The 17,391-nt window shown below is 47.0% G+C and overlaps 1 protein-coding gene across 1 annotated transcript in view; it reads right to left on the reverse strand.

Annotated features, from left to right (window-relative positions):
* LOC141111265 (indolethylamine N-methyltransferase-like) overlaps positions 1-17,391 on the reverse strand; it is an 82,272-nt gene that overhangs the window by 46,914 nt on the left and 17,967 nt on the right. Inside the window, exon 3 of the mRNA XM_073603409.1 lies at positions 2,463-2,468. Coding sequence (XP_073459510.1) covers positions 2,463-2,468 — 6 coding nt within the window. The remainder of the gene's footprint in view (positions 1-2,462; positions 2,469-17,391) is intronic.

A 17,391-nucleotide genomic window follows, 5' to 3' on the forward strand; every position in this document is an offset into this window, starting at 1 on the left:
GAGGAGGAAGAGGAGGAGGAGGAGGAGGAAGATTGTGTCAGTATGGAGGTGGAGCCTGGCACTCAGCATCAGCAGCAGTCTTTAAGGGATCAGTCCCAAGAAACACATGGACTTGTACGTGGCTGGGAGGAAGTGGCTGCGGACCATGTCGTCCTTAGTGACCCAGAGGACTCCGGACCGAATGCCTCAGCAAACCTACGCTGCATGGCCTCCCTGATCCTGCAAAGCCTGCGTAAGGATCCTCGTATTCGTGGTATCAAGGAGAAGGACCAATACTGGCTGGCAACCCTCCTTGATCCACGTTACAAGGGTAAGGTTGCGGACCTTATCTTGCCATCGCAGAGGGAGCAGAGGATGAAACATCTTCGGGAGGCCTTGCAGAAAGGTCTGTGCAACGCGTTCCCAGAGACTGGGAGGTTACAAACTCCTGTTTCTGGACAACGTGTTGCTGAGGCTTCGGTCAGTCAAAGAAGGAGCGGTGGAGAAGGTGGCCGTCTGACCGATGCGTTCAGACAATTTTTTGGTCCGCAGCCCCAAGGTATGATCGGTTCCAGCAACCATCCCCAGCGTCTGTTTTACATGGTGCAGGAATACCTAGGGGCAAGATCAGACTTGGACACCTTTCCCACCGAAAATCCTCTGGGTTCCTGGGTCTTGAGGATGGATCACTGGCCAGAGCTTGCACAGTATGCAATTGAGCTACTGGCCTGTCCTGCATCCAGCGTTCTTTCGGAACGCACATTCAGTGCTGCTGGAGGCGTAGTAACCGATCACAGGGTGCGTCTGTCCACTGACTTGGTCGATCGACTGACCTTCATAAAAATGAATGAGTCTTGGATCACCACCAGCTACCAAGCACCTGATGCTGATGTAACCGAATAATTTTTTTTGAAATCTCAGATCCCTTCAAAGACTGCCTATGCTGATGCTGAGTGACTATCCCTGAGTAATTATCCTCTTCCTCCTCAATCATCACGCTGATAGCTTGTAAGAACATTTTTGGTTCTGGGTGCCACCACCAGTGCCTAAGGCACAATTTTTCAGCCCCTGTTTAACAGGGGCGTGTAATTACGATTTTTGATGTAATACTTTGCAGCAGGGCTCGTTCCTGCATTCCAACTAGAGTGTCTGTGAGGGGTTGCAGTGTTGTGGCACCAGCACCAGTGCCTAAGGCCCAATTCTTCAGCCCTTGTTTAACAGGGGCGTGTAATTACAATTTTTGATGCAATACTTTGCAGCAGGGCTCGTTCCTGCATTCCAACTAGAGTGTCTGTGAGGGGTTGCAGTGTTGTGGCACCAGCACCAGTGCCTAAGGCCTAATTTTTCAGCTCCTGTTCAACAGGGGCATGTAATTACAATTCTTGATCTAATATTTCACAGCAGAGCCCTGTGAGGGCTTACAGTGTTGTGGCCACAGCAACACCTAAGGCCCAAATTTCTGCTGAGTATATAGGGCAGGACCCTACTTTCAAACAACTAACTTACAAACGACTCCTACTTGCAAACGGAAGGAGACAACAGGAAGTGAGAATAAATCTACCCCTAGGAAGGGAAATTCTCTCCTGTAAGAGTTAATATGGGAAAAACATTTCTCCTTTCCACTGATGCTTTCCAATCCATTGGGACAAAAAGTGAGGTGAAATCTTCTGAAGAGGAGGAAAGACAGCAAAACAAATGTCACAGGGGTGATAACCCTTCCCTATGTTTTCCAAAAAGCTTAAAAAAGATTTTTTGGCTGGAGCTAAACACGTTAAAAATGTACCCGTTCAAAATTACAAAGAGATTCTACTTAACAACAAACCTACAGCCTGTATACTGCTGTTCAGAGTATATAGGGCCTGGTGGCCCCACACCTTTCCTTATTTTAATTTGGGTGCGGGGTTCCCCTTAATATCCATACAAGACCCAAAGGGCCTGGTAATGGACTGGGGGGTACCCATGCCGTTTGTCTCACTGATTTTCATCCATATTGCCAGGACCCGACATTACATTAAACCCGCAAGCAGTTTTAAATGAGATTTTTTCCTTTAAAAATGACATTTGGTGCAGGGACTGTTCTAAACACGGGAAACACGCGTCACTTTACAGGCATACTATAGACACCCCTCAGGTACGATATTTAAAGGAATATTTCACTTTTTTTTTTTTTTACTTTAAGTATCATTAAAATCACTGCTCCCGAAAAAACGGCCGTTTTTAAAAGTTTTTTTTGCATTGATACATGTCCCCTGGGGTAGGACCCGGGTCCCCAAACCCTTTTTAGGACAATACCATGCAAATTAGCCTTTAAAATGAGCACTTTTGATTTCGAACGTTTGAGTCCCATAGACGTCAATGGGGTTCTAACGTTCGTGCGAACTTTCGGTCCGTTCGCAGGTTCTGGTGCGAACCGAACCGGGGGGTGTTCGGCTCATCCCTACTGGTGGGCAAGTTCATGTGTAAAAAAGCAGGCCCGGGACGACGGGTGGCTGCACTGGGCACTGTGGGTTCATGTGAGGTGAGGGGGCGCTGCGAGGTGGTTGAGGGGGAGGGTATGTGTACTTGGAGGGAATTTTGAGGGGTAGAGGATTTGTGGTAGGAGGTATGACTTGGGGAGGGGTATTTCTATTGGGGGGGATTTAGGGGATGGGGGCAAAGATTTGTGCTCGGAGGGGAGATTTCAGCAGTGGGCAGATTTGTACTTGGGTGTAAGCATGCAGATTAGTGCTCAATTTTGTGGGTGGATTTTTGCTGACACATAATGCTTATACATTTCAACATCGCTCTAGATTACTTTGTGACGGCACTGCAAAAAAGCATAATAAACCATGCATACCAGTGTCCACTGAGAAAATTCTAAGTGGAAGCAATAAGCTAAGTGTTTGGTATATAAAATATAATATGATAATCCCTGTAGGGGCATGCCGAAGTACTGAAACCAAAACAATGTGTAAAACATACAGCAGCCAATACTCTATTATTGGCTGAGAGTTATCACCCTAAACCCCTGAATAGAGGCATTCCGGTGGGCCAGTTCCTAAGAGTTTGGAGGAACTGTTCCACCTAAGTTGACTATAGACGAGAATCAGATCTACTCTATGATCGATTTAGAGAGGTTACTCTCATCGCATTCTGAAACGAGCACGTAAAATTGCTGCATGCAAAACAAGGACTGATCTTCTCTCCATCCGTGAACCAGTTCCTAATGTCACAGGCCGACACTCTGACCTGATCTACTTGTCAGCGGCATCGCCACTACCGGAGGAATTAAATAAAACTGGGAGATCACAGAGACTACGAAGCCCTTGGTGGTTACTGTGGAGTGGTGAGAGCCCTCGGGCTACCATTTGAATCTACCATTTCTCTCCTTCCTCATTTTCCTTCCACACTAGTAGTGATTATATGATGCGATCCTATGAACTGTGCATGTTTCAGCAGAACCAATAACGACCGGGAGGAAACAAAATTTTTTTTATACTTTTCTTGTGCCTATACAAGGTTATCTAATCATTTACCCCCCCTGACAAGTCTTCATTGATATTTGTAGCATCTCAGTTTGGACATCAGTATTCGCTTAGCTCAGACAACGATCTACCAATTATAAATCAACTATTTAATCAGGAAACTTTCTTTAAATATGGACACCAGTAATGGCTACAAGTCCGATATGGACATTTAGCTAAATAATTTCATCAACATTTTTTGAAATGTTGAACTGGCTATTCGCCAGTTCGCCGAACAGCAAACAATTTGGGGTGTTCGCGGCAAATTTGAAAGCCGCGGAACACCCTTTAAAAGTCTATGGGAGAAATCAAAAGTGCTAATTTTAAAGGCTTATGCATGGTTTTGTCATAAAAAGTGTTTGGGGACCTGGGTCCTGCCCCAGGGGAAATGGATCAATGCAAAAAAAGTTTTAAAAACGGCCGTTTTTGCGGGAGCAGTGATTTTAATAATGCTTAAAGTCAAATAATAAAAGTGTAATATTCCTTTAAATGTCATACCTGGGGGGTGTCTATAGTATGCCTGTAAAGGGGCGCATGTTTCCCGTGTTTAGAACAGTCTGACAGCAAAATGACATTTCAAAGTAGAAAAAGTCATTTAAAACTACTCGCGGCTATTAATGAATTGCCGGTCCGACAATACACATAACAGTTCATTGATAAAAACGGCATGGGAATTCCCCACAAGGGAACCCCGAACCAAAATTTTTTAAAAAAATGACGTGGGGGGGTCCCCCTAAATTCCATACCAGGCCCTTCAGGTCTGGTATGGATATTAAGGGGAACCCTGGCCAAAAAAAAAATGGCGTGGGGTCCCCCTCAAAATCTATACCAGACCCTTAAGGTCTGGTATGGATTTTAAGGGGAACCCCGGGCAAAATTTAAAAAAAAAATGGTGTGGGGTATCCCCCAAAAATCCATACCAGACCCTTATCCGAGCATGCAACCTGGCAGGCCGCAGAAAAAGAGGGGGGACGAGAGAGCACCCCCCTCCTGAACCGTACCAGGCCACATGCCCTCAACATTGGGAGGGTGCTTTGGGGTAGCCCCCCAAAACACCTTGTCCCCATGTTGATGGGGACAAGGGCCTCATCCCCACAACCCTTGCACGGTGGTAGTGGGGGTCTGCGGGTGGGGGGGGCTTATTGGATCCTGGAAGCCCCCTTTAACAAGGGGACCCCCAGATCCCGACCCTCCCCCCTGTGTGAAATGGTAAGGGGGTACAAAAGTACCCCTACCATTTCACAAAAAAAGTGTCAAAAATGTTAAAAATGACAAGAGACAGTTTTTGACAATTCCTTTATTTAAATGCTTCTTCTTTCTTCTATCTTCTATCTTCTTTCTTCTATCTTCTATGTTCTTTCTGCTATCTTCTATCTTCCTTCGGTTTCTTCCTCCATCTTCTTCTTCTGGTTCTTCTGGTTCTTCCTCCTGTGTTCTCGTCATCTTCCTCAGTGGCACCCTCTTCTCTTCATCTTCTTTTCTCGTTCTGCTCCGCATCCACGATTGGATGGGAGGCTCCCGCTGTGTGACGCTTCTCTTCTGACGGTTCTTAAATAATGGAGGGCAGGGCCACCCGGTGACCCCACCCCCCCTCTGACGCACAGGGACTTCTCTGTGGCATTCCCCGTGATGTCAGAGGGGGGCGGGGTCACCCATTATGTAACAGGTGACCCCTCTGACGTCTCGGGGAATGCCACAGGGAAGTCCCCGTCAAGTCCACGTGCGTCAGAGGGGGGCGGGGTCACCAGGTGGCCCGCCCTCTGTTATTTTTTGGTTCGGGGTTCCCCTGTGGGGAATTCCCATGCCGTTTTTATCAATGAACTTTTATGTGTATTGTCGGAACTGGCAATTCATTAATAGCCACAAGTAGTTTTAAATGACTTTTTTTCCTTTGAAATGTAATTTTGCTGTCAGACTGTTCTAAACACGGGAAACATGCGCCCCTTTACAGGCATGCTATAGACACCCCCCAGGTACGAAATTTAAAGGAATATTACACTTTTATTGTTTGACTTTAAGCATTATTAAAATCACTGCTCCCAAAAAAACGACAGTTTTTAAAACTTTTTTTGCATTGATCCATGTCTCCTTGGGCAGGACCCGGGTCCCCAAATACTTTTTATGACTTTTTACTTTTTATTTAAAATTAGCACTTTTGATTATTCATGTTCGTGTCCCATAGACTTTAATGGTGTTCACGTGTTCGAACAAATTTTTTGCCTGTTCGCATGTTCTGGTGCGAACCGAACAGGGAGGTGTTCAGCTCATCCCTATTGTCGGGTATGATGGGGATGCACCCCTTATTTGAATTATCTAACAATTTTTGGAATTTTAACACACTTTTTTGAGACAGTAATAAAGTTTATTATCGTTTTTGGATATACCCTGGTTGATTCTGCAAGGGGTTTTCTGGGGCATCCCTTTGCTCCATCTCTTTATTATTTAAATGTGTAAAACATGACTAAAGGATTTGCCAACCTAGGTCCTTACAAATTTAGAATAAAGGCACAGACTGAGTGACATGGGTTTTATACGGCCACAGCAGCCAATTTAATTAACCAAAGAATAAAATAACATATTATTAAAACATACCAATAAGTGCGAATTCAACAATGTAATGCCCAACAACAAGAGGTCTTTGGGTGTCCTTAAGGCACAATTTTAACTGGAATCATCCATGTCCTCATCTGCGCCCCAAACGGCTCGAAGACGTTCCAACATCACACATAATTCCATAATCCCCTCCCTCAGGAGAACCACCGCTAACCAAATGGAAGCGTCATACTTTAGATGGGCCCCACAGTTTTATAACCATGTAATTACTGGTCCCAAAGACCCCTTGACCCGCCAACTGCTGTGACAAAATAAGCAACATACACCATTTAGTGAATTATTATTATATATATATATTTTTTTTATTTTTTTTTTTTATTATTATTATTTTTATTTTGTTTTTTTTGTTTTGTATAAACTCAATAAAAACTTTAGACACATAAATACAACCACTTACCTATCCACTTCGATAAACCCCTAACACCAGGGTGGGTGGGTGGGAAGCTGCCACTCCTCCTGACTCCTTGGAATGTGAGAGAACTACCTCACCACAAAGACCCTCTAATGTGAACCCTGCCCCTTCGACCTCTGCCTCCAATCAGGTAAGGGCTACACCCCCACCAAACACACTGACCTAGCTGACCGTTCCCTGACTTTGTTCCTCCCTTAGTCATGCAGCCCCTCCATCCATTTTCTCCTCTAGGTCTCACTTGACTAAAGGATTCGTCAACCTAGGTCCTTGTAAACTTAGAATCAAGACATAGACTGAGTGACATGGGTTTTATACGGCCACAGCAGCCAATTTTATTAACCAAAGAATAAAATAACATAACATTAAAACATACCAATAAGTGCAAATTTAACAATGTAATGCCCAACAACAGAGGTCTTTGGGTGTCCTTAAGGCACAATTTTAACTGGAATTATCCATGTCCCTCAGCCGCACCAACTGGCTCGAAGACATCACACATAATTCCATATTCCCCTCCTCCAGGAGACCTCGCTCCTGGGAGAGCCACCGCTAACCAAGTGGAAGCGCCATACCTTAAATGGACCCCACAATTTTGTAACCATGTAATTACTGACCCCCCAAAGACCCCTTGACCCGCCACATGAGCTTGAGTGACACCTCATTCAAACAAATCTCTCCACACCTGCAGCACCTTCAGCACCCCCTCCTGTAGGCCCAAAGACCAAATATCTGTCCCTAGTGCATTCAGGTGAACACCATCATCCCTCCAATAGCAAACAGACTGATCCTCCAGCTCCGGTGGTGAACCACCATGCCCCCGAGCTTAGCCACAAACCCGCCTACCTCCCTGTTTAACTTAATTCTCACCTTGTTCAGATTGACCAATGGAGTGAGTAAAATGCCAAACCTTTTTAGCCACGATATCCGACCATACAATGATGCACCTGGGAAAATCACGCATCAAGCGCAAACATCAAATTTGACATCCCTCACCTGGTCCCTGGCAGCCCGGACCCCCAACTCAGTACCCCCAACCCGCAGCACTAAAACATCTGGGGGCCTGTCGACTCTAGAATAGTAATGAAATGCAGGGAGAACCTGGCCCCACATCATGCCCCGAATCCCCAGCCATTTTAGAATAGCTTCACTCCGTAGACTGCCAAGTTGCCTCCCCTCAGGATGAGTGTCAGCCCTCACAGCCCCCCAAAAACATAGGAATCCCCCAAGATCCAGACAAGCCCAGGAGGAAGATCTGAAAGGAAACAAAAGAAAACAGAGAGCCACACGAAAACCCACAATGTAAAGAACAGATGACAACTTCAGAGCAAATGAGGGCAAACATAAATCTTAAAAGGATCGGACTCCCACCTCCCTATACATATCACAACCTGAGGGCCGAAACCCCATCTGGCCACCTCAGTAGCAGCCCCCACATGAAAGGAATGTGGCTGCCCGCCCCAGCCAAATAACGTTGGAAAACAGCCAAAAACTGAAATCGCGACAAGGACAATCCATCCTCGTGCAGCAAAAAAGGCACCGACTCTTTTGCCAAGTGCCGACCCCCTTGCCTCAACAAACCGCTGAACAGAAGAGACTGGGAAAACCGAGGCTGGCAGTACCCGAAACAAGGACACACTAACCCCCTTCTTAACTAATCAGTTTTAGATTTCCCAATATAAATCCGGACGCAGTTGTCAGCCACTGTCATATCCGAGGCTCGCAGCCCACCCACATCACACCTGTTCTTGCTAACCAGTTACCCAATCCAGAATGCCCCAAAAAAGGCCAGTGCAAAAGCCACAGTGAACAGCCGCACCTCATAAGCAGAGGTGCAGACCCTGGGCAACTCCTCCACTAATTCCTGACGCAAATCAAATGAGACCGGGCACCTGGTATCTATCTTCACCCTTCATGGCCTGTATCACCATAAAGTCTTTGGTAACATCACTCAAGCCATGCATCCGAAAGAGGAAAGCTAAAGCAGCCAAGCCCTTGTTCAGTTGCAAAACTGATGTGTCCCTGGAAAATTCCATACCAACAAAAAAAATCCAAAAGCAAAAACAATTAATCCAGAATGAAAAAAACAACCACCGACCGAACTTACCAAAGCGCACCGCTCACCCCAAACCAACAAATATCCAGCCCACGTACCTTCCCTCACAAATCGACTTAACAGCTCCCCTGCTACTCCAATGCCAGTCTCCACAGCTGTTCCGTACAAGGAACCCCTGTTCCTCTGCCGGTGCCAGCCTTCGGAACCTCTCCCACTGGAAACGAGACAATGAAACGGCAATGGAATTCAGAACACCTGGGACATGATCAGCTTGCACAAAACAATTCAAACTTAAACACCGCAAGACAAGGTGATGCAGTAAGCGCACCACCAGTGGCGATGAGGCAGACAGACTGGACACAACTTCCACCACCCCCATGTTGTCGCAATGAAAACAAATTTGACAATCCCAAAACTTAGAGCCATAGGCATAATGCGGCAGGCAAAATTAAGTATACCCAATAAGGACTGCAATTGTTAAAGCCTAACCCTCTTCGCTGTTTAGACCTCATCAACCATCCAATGCAGATCTTCCAATTTGTCATTCGGCAAGCGACATTCCATTATTCGTGTGTCAATGACCCCAGAATTGTATGACCGTGGCAGAACCCTCCGTGATTTCAGGCGCCAGAGGAATCCCAAACCGTGTTGCAATAGATTCCAAAGTGTGTAACAAAACAGAACAAACCGAGGAATCTGGGGGGCCAATGCAAAGGAAATCATGGAGATAGTGTATCACCGATCTTACCTGCGTCTCCTCTCGTACCACCCATTTAACGAGGGGCTAAAAACCTCAAAAAACGCACAAGAAATGGAGCAGCCCATCGGGAGACAGCAGAAAGAACTGCCTATCTCAAAACAACCCAGCAAATGTCGGCTCCCATGGTGAACCGGCAGCAGGCAAAAAGCAGATTTGACATCTGTCTTCGCCAACAACGATCCCAGGCCATAACGTTGCACTCAACCGACTGCGGCATCGAACGATGTTTACGACACCGAAGCCAAGTCCGGCAAAATGGCATAGTTCACCAAAGCTCCCTTTGGATACTACAAATGGTGTATTAACCTAATTTTTTGTTGGGTTCCCTTTTGGGAACCACCCCCAATGGAGACACCTGCAAAGATGGACTGGGCGGAAGGTCAAATGGTCCAGCCATTCTCCCAAGTTCCACCTCTTTTGCCAATTTGTCAGAAACAACCTGAGGAAAAAGTGGATTTAAAATACAGAGGCAGTGAAGATGAAGATGGAGCCACCAGCACAGAACACGGAATGCGAAAACCATGAGCAAAACCATCAGCCAGGAAATTTGCCACCTCCCTCTGTGGATATCTATCAAGATACGGCACGATCGTGGGAAGCCTTACCGGTGCCCTCCCTGTTGAAGCAGAATCCTCGAGTTGGAACTTCCCTCTCTTAAAACATTTGGCATAACTGTGTGACCCCCGCAACCTGAGCACTCATGGCAAAAACCACAGGCCACGCCAAGACGGCATGAGCCCTCATTAAACTGACAAACTCCTTTTTAAGGTTGGCCGACTGTCCAGCAGCACCCGCACTTCTATCCCCCTGAGAAAGGGCCGCCCTGGAGCCCTCACCTGAGCCATGAGCTTCATCCAAAACCCAAAGTCCTTATGATCCCAGCGCAAGCAGGCCGCAAGGCCCTCTCTTATGGCAGAACTGCTCATCATAACACAGCCAAGCAGTACCCCGTAAACTCTATACGCTTCCCCAATGGCGTCAAGAAAGCAAAAAGTGGAGAACAATTTTCAGGTGCCGTTTTGCCAATGACGCTGGCCAAGATGGCAAAAGCCTGAAGCCAATTAGAAAAAGTATGGGGGATAAGCCGCCAGCAGCTCTTCGCCTCCTCCTCATTCTTGCTTTCATCCGCCTTACCCTTCAAGAGGGAGAATAGTAACATATTCCTTCTTTCAGATTTTTCAGATTTTGTCCCCGACACCCTGCTTAAGATGGACCCCCAGTGGGCCCTCAAAGCACACATAAATCTTGCACTTTGCCGCATCTGCCAACTGCCCCTCTCCTCCGTGGCTCATTTGCCTTGAGGAGTTCTAACCCCCAGCCATCTCCGTTTGCGATGCAGACATAAAATCTGGAAACGGAGGACGCGATTGCCACAGCTGTTCATCCGGATCCCAGCTGGCTCCGCAAGGCAGGGTGCCTCTCAGTCGACCACCCATCATGATCTTTGCTGGTGACCTCATCGGATGCTGCAGAAGATTCCCACTGCGTCGGCATCCCTTGCAGCCTGCGTTCTGGCAACTCTGGCTAAGGGCTCCCGGAAGCATCATCGTCTGCCCCAGCCGTATCTTGCAAGGATGATGAGCTGCGGGGTACCTTAGATCCCTCAGCTGCAGCAGGGACATGCTGTCTCTTTAAGGGGGTGGATCCCCCAGCTTGCGTCTCCAGCCTTCTTCCACTGACATTACCAGGCTGCCTATAGCTGATCTAATTGCTGACAGCCGAGCGCCTCTCTGAGCTGAAGCCACAGAGAGCGCCGACGGCCATGGATCCCTGCGGCATCGGCGGGCAGGGGAGTAAAGCGGACCCCCCTCTGTGTGATCTCCTCCAGCATCCAGGGCAGATGATCTCCCACCGGGAGCAGCTGAGGGGCCGCGACACCCCCCACTGTGTGTTCCCAATCGTCTCCCATGCTGAGCCGCCCCCCCCGCTCAGCACCTCAGCAGGGGGGCAGCCACAAACTCTGGCATCTGAAGAGAGGGGGAGGAGGGGAAGTAAGAGCAGGATGCCCCCTTGGGTCCCGCCGGCGACGAGGATTCTTCCTGGGGCCACCGCTGGGACTTGGAGTAGGAATCCCAGCAGCGGGCCCTGGAGGCGGGTCCCTGAGACAGGGGCTCCTATGTGGATGCTGGACCTAGGGGACAGGTGAAGGACTCAGGCGCTCAGGAGGGGGAACCTTCCTAGCCCATTTCCGAGCAGATGGGGAAGCAGCAGGTGAGGGAGCCGCTCCCGACTCCCCCAGCATGTCTGATAGCTGCTGCTGCAGCCACTGCAGTCCCCGATCCTCCGCTGCAGCCCTGACCTGGCCCAACGAGGCCTCCACTTCACTCATTCTGTCTCTCTCTTCCAGCGGGGGGGCAACCGAAGATGCCACTTCTCCTGACTCCTTGGAATGTGAGAGAACTACCTCACCCCAAAGACCCTCTAATCTGAACCCTGCCACTTCGACCTCTGCCTCCAGGTCTCACTTTATATGTAATCACTAAAAAGTGAATATACAAATGAAAGATAAAATAATCTGATAAGTTTAGACCCCTAAACAAAGGTCATTTGTGCAGAAAATTGCATCTAAAGGGTTAAGAAAAAGTGCCCCAGCTGTGTAACTTAATAATATCAGCCATGGCTCACACATTCAGCAAAGTGTCAGATTGAGACATCCAAGGAGCCATTATACTTGATAACCATCAAAAAGTCTCAAAAAATGTAATTTGTCCAACTGTTCACAACAGTCCATATGATCCAGTCAGAGACAAGAACTTAGCCTCAATGTTGAGATTTTTTAGACCTGTGTACATGCTGGGATGTGCCCCAGCTGACAACTCATTCACCAGAGTAGTGCCTTCAGGTGAGGCATAAATCATAAGCAATGAAGATAAGAATAAATATAAATATAAACTGACCAAGCAGCAAGATCCTGTATAGAAATCAGGCTCTAAAGTGCATAGCTTCAATAAGTACACATGATAAATGCTTAAGGGTACCCGCTCTTGTTGTCAAGGTCCCATGAGTTGGATGCTGCTGACTAGTGAGGGCGCAGGCTGAGGAGAGGTCCCCCCAGACCCAAAGCATACTGCAGAAGTAGGAAGAGATAGCCCAGCCACCGCACACCTCACCTGGCCCAAGAGGTTAGCAGGTAAAAGGTATCTCTGTGTAACTCTAAATGGGTAACCTGTAAAAGTGTTTAAAGCATCGCCTATGGAGAATTTTAAGTACCGTAGTTAGGCACCATACCACAGGCGTACGCAATTTTAAAGTGTGACATGTTAGGTATCTATTTACTCTGCATAACATTATCTTTTATATTTTACCAAAAAATTGGCATTATATTGTGTTTGTGTGCAAGTAAATTCACTAAAGTCTATTTCTTCCAAAAAAAAAATGTGTTTGAAAATCCTCTGCACAAATACCCATTATTTCATTCTATAGGGCCTCTGCTAAAAACATATATACAGTATATACAATATTTAGGAGTTCTAAATAATTTTCTAGCAAAAACAAATGTAGATTTTTACATGTATGTGAGAAGTGTCAGAATTGGTCCAGGAAGGAAGTTGTTACATCAAGAAATAGTCTTGCCAGTTTTCCCAAACTTATCATAGACCAACTTCATGCTCTTACCATCCAAACTTACCTGTAAAAGAGCAGAATATGGTGCCACGGAAAATGTATTTGTGCTACCAAGAAAACCATGCAAAAGACAGCCAGTGACTTCCAGAACCATTTGTGTCATAGCTAGAAAAAAATAATCAAAAAGGCATACTCTGTCCAGGGCATGGAAGTTCCAATTGGTATTACAGAATATTCATGAGAGCTTTATCTTTGTCTATAGCAGTGATCTCCAAACTGTGGCCTGAGGAGCAGATGGGGACCTTTGCCTGCTGTTATCCGGCCCTTCGGGCACTTTTACATCCACTTATACCAAAAATAGGGCATAATTTCTCCAACTGACACCAATGAAGGGGCACAATTGCTCCCAATGACACCAATGACGGGGCACGATTCCTCCCACTGACACCAATGATAAGAGCATTGTTTTTTTCCCACTGATGTCATGACCTTCTCTACTCCCACTGTCCACAGTCCTGCCCTCCTAAAGTCTGCGTCGGTTCAGTGAGACTTATTATATCCCGACCTTTGGTTTTTTCTCCATTGTTATGCTATTTGTATTCTTAGCGATATGTACTCTGCTTTTGAAGTATCCAATTGTACATAGTTTCTGTATTTGATTTGTATATTTTATTAAATTATCTACTTTGTTTGATTTTTGTAATAAAAACAATTTTTGTACCTATACTGTATTATTTATGGTAGTGCCTGGAAAATCCCACCATAGGGGAATTTTTTGGTCTTCCTAAAGTCTGAAGGACAATAAACTGGTCCTTTGTTTAGAAAGTTTGGAGACCATTGGTCTATAGCAGGGGTATATAAACTATGACCCTTCAGTTGTTCAGGAACTACAAATCCCATCATGCCAAGTCATGTCTGTGAATGTCTTAATTTTTCAATGCCTTATGGGATGTGTAGTTCCGCAAAAGCTGGAGGGCCGTAGTTTGGAGATCCCCGGTCTATAGCAACATGCAGAAGATTTTACTCCATTGGAGATTTCTAAGGTATCAATATGGTCGTCTTATGCTATCTCCTTGACACATGACAGGGTCAATCCTATGACTTTGGAAGATCTGTTATTTTTCTCTTCTACTTCCAATATTAATAATTACAAGAGAAGTAAGGTTTTTTTTTTAATTTATACTTACCTCGGTGGATGCAGCATCGCTCTGATCCTGCATCTGTCCCCCCGGTGCCTCTACACTGAAAACAGAGCAATCGAACACTGCCAATCACTCAGTTTTCACAGCTCCGTGAGAGGAGAGCTCTAGACTGTCAGTCTCAGCTCTCTACTCATCTCCCTCCTCACTCATTGGAGCACTGAGCTGTGGAGGGGCGGCTTGCTGAGAGGCTGAGATGGGTGTCAGTCCAGGCACCTGGCGGATCCTGACTCCCATTGTCGGGATGACGTGGTGCCTGGTCTGATATCCATGACATCAGCAGAGAGCGGACTTCAGTCCACTCTCTGCTGTAAATGGGTCACAGGGGTGCAAAACGAATTGCACTCCTGTGATCCATAGGAGAAGCTCAGACAAACAAGCTTTTGCTGGACTTCTCCTTTAAACTTTATAGGTAGGGATGGGCCGAACACCCCCCCATTGGGTTCGCACCAGAACATGCGAACAGACAAAAAATTTGTTCGAACACGCAATAACCGTTAAAGTCTATGGGACAAGAACATGAAAAATCAAAAGTGCTAATTTTAAAGGCTTATATGCATGGTATTGTCTTAAAAAGTGTTTGGGGACCTGGGTCCTGCCCCAGGGGACATGTATCAATGCAAAAAAAAGTTTTAAAAATGGCTGTTTTTTCGGGAGAAGTGATTTTAATAATGCTTAAAGTGAAACAATAAAAGTGTAATATTCCTTTAAATTTCGTACCTGGGGGGTGTCTATAGTATGCCTGTAAAGTGGCGCATGTTTCCCGTGTTTAGAACAGTCTAAAAGCAAAATTACATTTCTAAAGGAAGAAAAGTCATTTAAAACTACTCACGGCTATAATGAATTGTTGGTCCCGGCAATACACATAAAAGTTCATTGATAAAAACGGCATGGGATTCCCCCACAGAGGAACCCCGAACCAAAATTTTTTTTAAAAAATGCGTGAGGGTCCCCCCAAATTCTATACCAGGCCCTTCAGGTCTGGTATGGATATTAAGGGGAACCCCGCACCAAAATTTTTTAAAAAATGGCGTGGGGTACCCCCAAAAATCCATACCAGACCCTTATCCGAGCACGCAACCTGGCAGGCCGCAGGAAAAGAGGGGGGATGAGAGAACGCCCCCCCTCCTGAACCGTACCAGGCCACATGCCCTCAACATTGGGAGGGTGCTTTGGGGTAGCCCCCCAAAGCACCTTGTCCCCATGTTGATGGGGAGAAGGGCCTCATCCCCAAAACCCTTGCCTGGTGTTTGTGGGGGTATCTGGGCAGGGGCTTATCGGAATCTGGAGGGAAGAACAAGATGGAGGAAGAAGAACACCGAAGGAAGACCAGAAGAAGATGGAAGAAGAAGCGGGGAGAGAAGAAAACATTAATAAAGGAATTGTCAAAAAACGTCTATTGTCTTTTTTAACATTTTTGACACTTTTTTTGTGAAATCGTAGGGGTGCATTTGTACCCCATTACCAAGTCACACGAGGGGCAGGATCTGGGGGTCACCTTGTTAAAGGGGACTTTCAGTTTCCGATAAGCCCCCCACCTGCAGACCCCCACAACCACCGTGCAAGGGTTGTGGGGATGAGGCCCTTCTCCCCATCGTCATGGGGACAAGGTGCTTTGGGGGGCTACCCCAAAGCACCCTCCCAATGTTGAGGGCATGTAGCCTGGTACGGTTCAGGGGGGGTGCACTCTCGCCCCCCCCTCTTTTCCTGTGGCCTGCCAGGTTGCATGCTCGGATGAGGGTCTGGTATAGATTTTTGGGGGGACCCCACGCCATTTTTTTAAATTTTGGTGCAGGGTTCCCCTTAAAATCCATACCAGACCTGAAGGGCCTGGTTCGGGGTTCCCCTGTGGGGGAATCCCATGCCATTTTTATCAATGAACTTTTATGTGTATTGCCGGGACCGACAATTCATTATAGCTGCGAGTAGTTTTAATATGACTTTTTTCCTTTAGAAATGTCATTTTGCTGTCAGACTGTTCTAAATACGGGAAACATGCGCCACTTTACAGGCATAATATAGACACCCCCCAGGTACGAAATTTAAAGGATTATTACACTTTTATTGTTTCACTTTAAGCATTATTAAAATCACTGCTCCCGAAAAAACGGCCATTTTTAAAACTTTTTTTGCATTGATCCATGTCCCCGATTGCCTCAGCTGTTCATCTGGATCCCAGCTGGTTCCACAAGGCAGGGTGCCTTTCAGTCGACCGCCCATTATCATCTTTGCTGGTGACCTCATCGGATGCTACAGAAGATTCCCACTGCATCGGCGTCCCTTGCAGCCTGCGTTCTGGCAACTCTGGCTAAGGGCTCCCGGAAGCGTCATCGTCTGCCCCAGCCGTATCTTGCAAGGATGATGACCTGCGGGGTACCTTAGATCCCTCAGCTGAAGCAGGGACATTCTGTCTCTTTAAGGGGGTGGATCCCCCAGCTTGAGTCTCCAGCCTTCTTCCACTGGCATTACCAGGCTGCCTATAGCTGATCTAATTGCTGGCGGCCGAGCTCCTCTGTGAACTGAAGCCACAGAGAGAGCCGACGGCCATGGATCCCTGCGGCAGCGGCGGGCAGGGGAGTAAAGCGGACCCCCCTCTGTGTGATCTCCTCCAGCATCCAGGGCAGATGATCTCCCACCGGGAGCAGCTGAGGGGCCGCGACACCCCCCACTGTGTGTTCCCAATCATCTCCCAAGCTGAGCCGCCCCCCGCTCAGCACCTCAGCAGGGGGGCAGCCACAAACTCTGGAATCTGAAGAGAGGGGGAGGAGGGGAAGTAAAAGCAGGATGCCCCCTCGGGTCCTGCTGGCGACGAGGATTCTTCCCAGGGCCAATGCTGGGACTTGGAGTAGGAAGACTAGCAGCGGGCCCTGGAGGCGGGTCCCTGAGACAGGGGCTCCTATGTGGATGCTGGACCTGGGGGACAGGTGAAGGACTCAGGCGCTCAGGAGGGGGAACCTTCCTAGCCCATTTCCGAGCAGATGGGGAAGTAGCAGCCCGCTGCTGCTGTCCCTGTACAAGGTAAGGTAAACTTCCCTGATTTTGATTAGCCATGCTGAGTACGTTGACTATTCACTCACTATAATCACCTGTTACCGTCTGTAACTTTTTCCACTCTTTGTTTTTAAAGTGGGGACAGACGATTTGTACACAGGATTATGGTCCTCTATTATGTGGATGACCAATATATATGTCTCCTTATACTGTTTGTAGGTTTAATCTCCCCTGAATTAACCCTATTATGGCAGCGTGCGCTTTCCTTATATACTTCTTTATATCCAGTACCAATTGAAGTAGATATTCATTATGGT

This window comes from Aquarana catesbeiana, linkage group LG10, assembly GCF_042186555.1.
Source record: "Aquarana catesbeiana isolate 2022-GZ linkage group LG10, ASM4218655v1, whole genome shotgun sequence".
NCBI lineage: Eukaryota > Metazoa > Chordata > Amphibia > Anura > Ranidae > Aquarana > Aquarana catesbeiana.